Consider the following 10181-nt stretch of genomic DNA (forward strand, 5'->3'; position numbering starts at 1 on the left):
CACCATCGGAAGCCTGGGTTTGCCTTCCAAAATAAAATTGCTCACATTATTAACATTTTATGGAAATGACCTAATAGTGTGCAGATGGTCGGTTTGCACCCCACATCTTAAGTTGCAGAATATTGGGAGTGGGAAGGAATGGGATTCATCTTAGGTGTGTCAATGGGGAGCATGATGGATATGGGTACAACTGCCGAGAAGTGGGCATGATGTTAGACCTAAATAACTATCCATTGTACCAAAACAATTTGCATTACCTTTAACTCATAAGGATGAGACACATGCTTTGTGATCCTTCCTTCATTTTTACAGAGAGGATCTCCACTGCCTTTTACTGAAAGATCTCAGTCCTTACTCTCAGTCAATCCTAAGGTCTCTTTATTTGCTTGGTGAATCCAAGAGGGCTGGCAATTTGAAGAAACCCTAAACCAGTGGTTCTCAACCTGTGGGTCCCTGGATGTTTTGGCCTATAACTCCCAAAAACAGCTGGTAAACTGGCTGGGATTTCTGGGAGCTGTTCTCAACCTGGGGACCCACAGGTTGAGAACCACTGCCCTAAACAATTCCCTTGTTAAACCAGACCTTTATTTTGCACTTATTTGCTGCCCCTAAATTCTGCAGTGGGAGTCTGGGGACATTGCTGTTCACAGTGCCTCTCACACTATCTTTTGTCCACTACTGAGCAAGTCTTTGAGAATGGACTATAGCGCTTGCAAAAGAGTTTATCTGACTTGGACTCTTTCCTCTTTCCCACAGTGGCTTCGTCCTGCATGACCCGCCTGTCTCGCTCACGCACCGCGTCTCTGTCCAGCGCCGCGTCGGGGGACGGGAACCGGTCCCGCTCACGCACCCTGTCCCAGAGCAGCGAGGCGGGGGGACCTCAGCCCCCAGCCCCCACCATGGAGGTGTCCTGCTGAGCGCCGGGCCAGAGGACAAGACCGCCTCCCACCTCTGAACAGGACTTCTGCTATCCCACAATGCACTCCGGCCACTGGGCCATGTGATGATCTCCCCTAACGGTACTAAACATCCAGGGAGGCCCAGATGGGATGCAATTTTACACTTTTTAAAACAAACATTAACTCCACCCCCTCCCGACCCATCCTTCTCACCCAACACGTACACACCTCCCTTGCCAACCCTGTCTGCTTCTTTCTCATAACCTAAAACTACATAGTGTCAGCCTCCAGATTCTTTAGGGACCTTCAGCACCTAAAGAGATATGGGTTGAGTACTATAAAATTGTCTAAACTGTTAGACCCCAAGCACTTATTTTGAATTTCTCCTCCATCCCTTTTGCACAGTTAGTTTTCTTAACAAAGGGAGGTTTGGATTGTATTGTTGGGTTTTGTTTTCTGTCTAAATCGTAACTAACCGTTGTTCCTCCCTCTTGAATTCCGAGTGAGTAGCCTGGAGTTCTTGGAGTAGCCTGGATGGGCATTGGATTGCCTTGCTAGCTCTCTTTGTCCCCCCTCTGGAATGTACATAGCCAAAAGCAGAATCTCACAAGAGAGACGCACAAGCCCCGATGAGCACTTGCATTGCTACTGTCATGCCGACATAGTGCTCCTGAAATGGGAGTTGTCGTCCTGCACCCCACCTCACTATACCTTTGTATCCTCAGACCTGTTTCGGTCTCATTTCCCACGTCTTCCATCATTCGGTCTGTGCTAGAAGGTTCTAGTTCCTTCTCAGGGTTAAGACAATCTCTGCACTTTTGCTTTGAAAGACACTGACCCTCCATTTCACCCCCATTCGGCGTTTCTTTTCTTTGGTACCTTCTCCTCTTCCATGCATCTATTCCTCCGTAAACAAGGGCTGCATTTCCTATTTGTTCTCCTTCCTCTCCCTGCCCCTAGTGAAACTAACCCGTCATAGATGGTAGCCGCTTTGTGGTGTGCATGTACAGTTCCTGCTGAGACAGCGAGTGATTTGGGTGATTAGGGGCATTTAGGAGGCTGGGTGAGGGTGAAATTGGGGGGTTGAGGGTGTCGGGGAGGGTGGGATCGTTCCTCTTGGAGGTTTCAGGGGAAGGCCGGGGTGGGAGAAAGGCTGGGGGCTTGAGACGGTTTGTCTTGTTGCAACTGTGCCAGCACAGCAGGCAACGGTCTCTGATTATATACTGGCTTCATGTAATAAGATGTGTGGAGGAGACTCCGACCGTCATCAGCTGTGAATTTCTTTTCACAACAAGCGCTGACTGTAATGTGCTCCAGCTTCTGGCTTTGAGCAGGGCTCTCATGGTGCCGTGGAGGGTGAACTTTGCATCAGCTTTTTCTGTAAACGGGATTCCAACTGTATCAGTTCTCTGAATGTTACCGGCTGTATTAAAAAAAAACCCTAAATGTTTAGATAGTGTTTGCCATGATGATCTCAAAAGAACGAGGGATTCAAAATAAGGTAATATATTTTCTTTGGACCAGCTATAAAGGAAGGTATTCTGCATGTAAACTTTGGAGTGACCCGCATCACTTTCTCAAGGTGGAGAGGGTTCTGTAGAATATCATGGTCCATTGGAAAGTCACCTTACCTAGTTGTTAACTCTGAATAGGCACTGGGTGTTGATAGCTCAGCTACCTGTATGGAGGGGCATTGTTTGAAATGGAATTTTGACTCCCACATATCATGGGATCCTGTTGTATTTGAGAATGTGTGAGCTCTGTTTTATTCTCCCCAGAGCCGTGGATGGTGAATCCCAACTCTTAACAATAAAGTCTCTAGAGAGGAACAAGTTTTTGCTCTCTTTTTTCATACGATTGTGATAGATAGATAGATAGATAGATAGATAGATAGATAGATAGATAGATAGATAGATAGATAGATAGATATGGAACTGAAATCCAGTTTCTAGTTGCCTTGTTGAAACCATGGAAAGTTGATTTACCAAGTTCCTATTGGTCCTCTAGTTGGATCATTGATGAGCTACCACAATCTGATTTACAAAACATGTAACATCTTCTAAGCAAATTCAACTGATGAGTGTCACCCAAAAATTAAGGCATTGCGAAAAGGATCATTACTGCAGAGATGGGGGAAAAAACCTAAGGAGAGTCCTGAATAGTTGCATCACAGAATGCTTTATTATGCCTCCAAATTGAGAGCAGAAGTAAAAAAAAATTCCTGCCCACATCTCTCATTCTGGCCTGAATCCTGTTAGTTACAGCTACAATAAACCTGGTGGATCGTCTGTTGAGTAGTGAGCCTCCGTGTAGGTACATCCCATTGATTCAATGGGTCAGGTATAACAACAGGATTCTAGCTTTGGTCTAAACAATTTTACAATAGCAGCTCCCTTTTCTTATCCACAGAACTCCATCTAACTGCCTTGACTTTGAGATTATACTCTAGCTCAGTGGTTCTCAACCTTTGGGTCCCCAGATGTTTTGGCCTTCAACTCCTAGAAATCCTAACAGCTGGTAAACTGGCTGGATTTCTGGGAGTTGTAGGCCAAAACACCTGGGGACCCACAGGTTGAGAACCACTGATTCTAGCTCCTATTAGTAATGGAGTAGAAACAGTCAACTACTGATGCAGTTCTTTTTTTCCTCTTTGTATGAGAAACCTATAGGAGTTTCATATGGAGGAAAGGATTTACATTGGAGAACACTCCAATTTAAATCCTTTTCTCCACATGAGAACAGAACATTCTTGATTATCAAAAGTAATTGGCAACACAGAGAGTGTGGGAGACACGCAGAAGAGCTAAACAAAAATGATAACATACTGAATTATGTCATTTCATTTTACAAGTGGGTGGGTTGAGGACTTTTTCATGCTTCCCATATATACACATTTTCCTATATACAGAAAATGGAGAGCGAGATAAACAAATTACATGTAGTGATTTTGATTTTGTTCTGGTTTGCATGTGGGACTAGGATTGTTCAAATCCCCACTTATCCCACAAAAGTCCAAACTCTAATCTTGGGCAAGTCATAGTCTTAACCTTAGAGGGAGGCAATGTTAAGCTTCCATGTGAATAAATCTTGCCGAGAAAGAAGTAGGATAGAGTTGCCATAAGTCAGAGTCAGCTTGAAGGCACACTGTTACATCAATGCAGGTGAGTGTTGTAAAAAGCTGAAAACATCCAGAATGTTGTCACTATTCCACAAAACGAAGTAGCCTATTCTGAGAAAGTAGCAGATTCTGAGAAAGGATTACCGCATGTATTAGAGGCTCTAGAACATGCACCTACAGAAGGGATTTACAAGGCATTCCCCTGGCAGAACTGTTTTGTATCAGAGGCTTCCTCCCACTGGGGCTGACCTTTTACTAAGAGCCAAAAGAGCAAGTCCTTTTCCTTTGCCATCTTGAGCCAGCAACATCTCCAAGACCACAACAGCCACTTATCCTGCCAAGTCCTCCCCTCCCCTTGAAGAAAAAAATAGAAAGAGAGGGTCAAAGCCTCTTATTGTTAATAAAAGGGAACAAAAGACGTATCCATCTTGGTGGAATGGGGAAGTTTTTAACCTGTCTCTCCAAAGCTCTGGGCCCACAGCCCAGCTCAGGGCCATGTGACTGTGTCCAATGTTTTCACTATAAACAGAATATGGGTCCTTGTCTCCACTTCAGCATGAAGGCTGGAAGGCCCTTTGTTTGAAAAGGCAGCAACACGAAGAGCTGAGATTGGAATGCAAAAGCAACATCATCTGATGCCAAAGCCATGGGACCCTGCTGAGACCCAGTTCCAAGTCCATTCATAGGCATTTTGAGTTAGGTCATCAGGTAAACATGTTTGGCCTCCAACTCCTGTGACCACTCCAGCTCGTCTCAGGTGTAGTTACATGTGACTAGCTGGGGAAAAACAGAAATCTAATGCACTCCTTGTTAAAATAAATAAGCCAAACCACATTGGTTTGGGCATAGCTGTATTCCCAAGACCCACATCACCACTGAATCACTTGCAGCTGGATGCATAACCTAATGCAGATCTGCCTCCTGGTACAACTATTTAAATTTATATATTACCAACTACAGCCTAAATACTCTAAAGGCACCAGATCCCTTGGAAGCTAAACAAAGTCAGTCTTGGTTAGTATAGTACTTGATTGGGAGACTACCAATGAATATCTGGTGCTGACAGCTATATTACAGAGGAAGGGATGTCAAAGCCACCTCTTGAGTATTTCTTGCCTAAGAAAACTATGAAATTCATGAGGTCACCATAAGTCAACAGGAAACTTGAAGGTACACACAAGTATGAGTAACAGGTGGTGTGTGCTATATTTTAGAGCAGTGATTCTCAACCTGCGGCCACCAATTGGTTTTGGCCTTCAACTCCCAGCAATCCTTACAGCTGGTAAACTGGCTGGGATTTCTGGGAGTTGTAGGCCAAAAACATCTGGGAACACCAGGTTGAAAACCACTGTTTTAGAGCAAACTGACTAAATCACTTCTATCGCTTTCCTAAGGAAACCCTATGAAATGCACGGAGTTGCCGAAAGTCAGCAGGTAACTTGAAGACACATCCATGCATATGAAAAACTACAGCTGATCTCGGCCACAGATACCATGAGATAGGTTGAAGAACTGGGATCCTCCAGAAGTAACAAGACCCATCAACCCCAGCACGCAAAGTCACTAGTTAAAGGAGTAACTATAGCCAACATCAAGAGTCACGTGCTTCTCACCCTTTGTCTGGAAGTTGTTGAACTTGAGTTTCCGTCAGACCTAAGCAACATGGTCATTGGATTGCTGTGAGTTTTCCGGGCTGTATGGCTATGTTCCATGTTCTCTCCTGGCATTTTACCCACATCTATGGCAAGCATCCTCAGAGATTGTGAGGACAGACATCACAACCTCTGTGGTTGTTTGCCATAGATGTGGGAGAAACATCAGGAGAGAATGATTTTGGAACATGGCCATACAGCCCGGAAAACTCACAGCAACCCAGTGATTCTGGCCATGAAAGCCTTTGACAAAATATTGAACATGATCATTGGTCACAGATAACTAAAAGTCCAGACATTTCTGGAAAGCTACCATTGTCCACTGTTGTATTGGTAAAAGCAATTACCACGAATGATTTCAATAATGTTTAAATGATTCATCAACTACTTTTAACCCATAAGTCAATTACATTTTCATATTCTCCAATATAGCTATATTTCAAAGAAAATTCATAAATAAAAGCTATTATTCACCATAAGAACAAACAAATCTTTATCCTTTATTCTGACTCATGGCTGAATAAATATCAGAACCAAAAATATCTTCAGATAATCCAATCCTTTCATTGTAAGCCAACTGGGATTCAATAATTTCTTTCCTAACTCATTTAAGGCTGCAGCCCCAGATACGCTGGACTTCAGAATAAGACTCTTGCTTATAAGCTTCTTTCTGTGGTAATTTGCCTTTGAGTAAACATATGGGATCGAATTGTAAGGATGGTAGTAGGAAGCCTGACTCACCCCACACTTTGCTTCCCATCTTCCATTGTTCTCTACGATGCTACACATACTTATGTAAGTATAATATTCTCTGGAGTGTCTTGAAAGATTGATGTTTTGGAGCAAAAAGTACTTTAAGAGCTAAAACTTTGGGTTAGATCCAATATACGCCTTTATGGGCCTGGGGGATTTCACTTGGACTAGCCACATGATTTTTAAGGATCTCCTTTCCAGCCTGGTTATCCCATTCAGTAGATCTCCCAACTGCTCAGAAACCATTTCAGGGTTTTTGGGAGGAAGGGATAAGTCTTCTGTCAGCCCAGTGGATTGTGCCCACATACGAATCCAACCCGTGGTAGATCCAAGGGAGGTTGGAAAGCTGTAGAAGCAAAACTCTCATTGTGGACACTAAACTCAGATTATGTTGAGCCTGAGCCAGCTGTTTCCACACAAAAAACAGCTGGTGTGGGTACGCCCTAAGGCAAAATGCCAGATCAAGAATTAACATGCTTCTGACTCACTTTCCAAAGTATATAGAGGTTGGTGGCATACTGTTGCTCGCTGCCGGCCATTACAGAAAATACACAGCCAAAATACCTGGGTTCGGACAGTCTCAAAAAGAACTGGCTAAAAGAAAGAGCACTCGGTGGAAGGACTATTCTGTGAAACTTTCCAGCTACAGTAGAGTCTCACTTATCCAACATAATCGGGCCAGCAGAATGTTGGATAAGCGAATATGTTGGATAATAAGGAGAGATTAAGGAGAAGTCTAATAAACATCAAATTAGGTTATGATTTTACAAATTAAGCACCAAAACATCATATTATACAACAAATTAGACAGAAAAAGTAGTTCAGTATGCAGTAATGCTACGTAGTAATTACTGTATTTATGAATTTAGCACCAAAATATCACGATGTATTGAAAACATTGACTACAAAAATGTGTTGGATAATCCAGAACGTTGGATAAGTGAATGTTGGATAAGTGAGACTCTACTGTATTATGCCCTGGAGATCATTCCCATTATACATGGCTGAACTCAATTGTAGTTAGTTGAGGCATCTTCACTCTTTGGTTTAGAAGGCTAAAGATAATGTAAAACTACAACTCACATGATTCCATAGTAGTAAGCCAGGACAGTTAAAGTGGTGTCAAACCACAATAACTATACGGTATAGATGCACTCCTGGTAGTATGAAGGTATATAAAATATATATCTAATGAAAAAGTGAGAATGTAAAGATCTCTTTCAAATTACATAATTATAGCAGTTTGGTTCCACATTGACTATCATGGTTCTGTTCTGCATAATCCTATAATCTGTAATGTTATGAGATACTTGGAGTTGTCATTCAAAGCTCTAGTTCCTCACCCTCAGTATAAATCCCACAGGATACAGCCATTAATGTGATATAAATCTACCAGGAGGCAAAGTTTTCAGAAGTACCTAGGAAGTCGAATTTCTCAACATGTATACTGCATGCTTTGCTTTGTTGAAGTTCAAGCCACAATAAACTAGTCAAGATGCTATCCAGCATACTGTTTGCTCACACAGAGCAAAGTACAGAGGCCTTCACAAGTTCAAACACGGAAAGACCAAGTACACAAACTGTTCATTCCTTCTTTACCCTCTGGGCTAGAATGTACTCATCAAAATAAACACACTGTCTCTAACACTTTGGACCATGTGTACCACTACCTGTGGAATGCCCTTGCCCAAGTGATTGTCGCAGACATGTTACTGCCGAAGGCAATGAACAAAATGGGACCTCTTCCCATTTCAGGTACAGAAGCCAAATGTACAGGCAGCTGAATATTTCTTCTATGTCAGTGATGGGACAGCACTGCGCACCACATATGAAGATGGTAGAACATCTTGGAAGGAAGAGGACAAGTCCAGTAGCACAGTTTTCCCCTTCAACAGTTAAAGCCCTTGCTCAGTCGAATTGCTAAGTCAGTCTTGATACTTAACCCACACACACAAATGAGAATATCCAGTCCAGAAGTTTTAGTTTCTCAGAAGTTGATCTTCTTTAATCTAGAACTTTGTGTCAAGTCTAGTCAGATTGTCTGAAAGTGATTTAGGGGAGGTGGTTAATGCGGTCCTACTCTCCCAGCCACAAACTGGCCAATCCTGGCCAGGGAGTTCAAAGAAAGAAATTTAGAAAAGTAGTGCCTTAAGCACAAGAGCTGACCTGCAGAAGAGAAGGTTGAGAGCAGACATGATAGCCAGTTAAAATGTCTGAAAGGTAAGTAGACATTTTTTGCTACCCTGGAGACTAGGACTCAAAGCAATAGGTTCAAATCATAGGAAAGGAGATTTCACCTGAACATTAGGAAGAACTTCCTACCATACAAGCTGTTCAACAGTGGAAGTCTCTGTGTCAGAGTATGGTGGAAGCACCTTCTCTGGAGGCTTTTAAACACAGGCCGGATGGCCATCTGTTGTGGGTGCTTTGTGTTTTTCCTGCATGGCAGGGGGTTGGACTAGATGGCCCATGTGATCTCTTCCAACTCTATGATTCTAGGATCTGTAAATCAGCCCAACTTAATACTTATGAATCTAACTTCAGAGTGCACAGAGATTCATAATCAGAAATGCACAGGGATTCATAATCAGTCTTCAATATCCCTCAGGCCTAGCATAAGAGCCAGTGTGATATAGTGCATTGAACATTTATTATGCGTCTGGAAACCAGGCCTTGAATCCCTGCTTAGCCATGGTTGACCTTTGGCAAGTTGCACTTTCTCAATCTGAGAGGAAGGCAAGGGTACACCTCCTCTGAATAAGGCTTGCAAAGAAAACCCCATGATAGGTTCACTTTAGGATTACCATAAGCCAGAAGCAGCTTGAAGATACAAAACTTCTCTCAAATTGCCAACATCTTGCAAATGAAATCTGTAAAACTGTATTACTTTTGACAGGAAATGAAGCAGTAAATGCTTAGATCAGGATTTCTAAAGATTTTGCAGGCAACTCATACAAAGCCCCTTTACACGATTTATATTGGAACTGATAAGAAATTGGGTGCAAGTAAATAAAATATCCCAAGAGCCAATGTGATATGATAATTTGAGTGCTGGTCTGCAGCTCTGAAGAACAGGGGCGAAAAACCATCATGGACAATTTTATGGGGCCACATAAATTGTAATCCAACTACATTTAAATGCAGAGATGTACCTTTTTTCGTGTCAGGAGCAACTGGAGTTGCTTTTGGAGTGAGAGAATTGGCCGTCTGCAAGGACGTTGCCCAGGGGACACCTGGATGTTTTTGATGTTTTACCATCCTTGTGGGAGGCTTCTCTCATGTCCCCACATGGAGCTGGAGCAGATAGAGGGAGCTCATCCGCGCTCTCCCCGGGTGGGATTCGAACCTGGCAGTCTTCAGGTCAGCAACCCAACCTTCAAGTCACAAGGCTTTTATCCCCTAAGCTACCTGAGGCTCCTAGAGATGTACTGTAGTGGTTTGGTAGTTGAATTAGGACTGCAGGAGGCTAAGCTCCATCACAGAAACCCACTGGGTGACCTTGGGTAAGACATACTCTCTGTCTCAGAGAAAGGCAAATGCCAATCCCCTCTGTACAAATCTTCCCAATAAAACTTCCCAGAAATCAGAAATTACTAGAAGACACCCATGCAAAATAACAAACTAAAATATGATGTGGATTTTCCTTGCACCACAAATCAAGACATGAGTATATTAGGTGGGTCTTTGAAGGTGAGGTGAAGGGACATTAAGTGTGCTTCCTCTTTGAGATACCAGAGAGACACACAAGGAAGCAATGAG

The 10181-nt window shown here is 42.9% G+C and overlaps 1 protein-coding gene across 6 annotated transcripts in view; it reads left to right on the forward strand.

Moving 5' to 3' along the window:
* Positions 1 to 2731, forward strand: part of ndrg2 (NDRG family member 2) — a 44408-nt gene extending 41677 nt beyond the window's left edge. For all 6 annotated transcript variants that reach the window (XM_008116511.3, XM_062957628.1, XM_008116510.3 and 3 more), the window contains one exon: positions 757 to 2731. In XM_008116511.3, coding sequence (XP_008114718.1) covers positions 757 to 955 — 199 coding nt within the window. In that variant the 3' untranslated portion in view covers positions 956 to 2731. The remainder of the gene's footprint in view (positions 1 to 756) is intronic.
* The last annotated feature ends 7450 nt before the right edge of the window (positions 2732 to 10181 follow it).

Source organism: Anolis carolinensis, chromosome 6 (genome assembly GCF_035594765.1).
Source record: "Anolis carolinensis isolate JA03-04 chromosome 6, rAnoCar3.1.pri, whole genome shotgun sequence".
Taxonomy (NCBI): domain Eukaryota; kingdom Metazoa; phylum Chordata; class Lepidosauria; order Squamata; family Dactyloidae; genus Anolis; species Anolis carolinensis.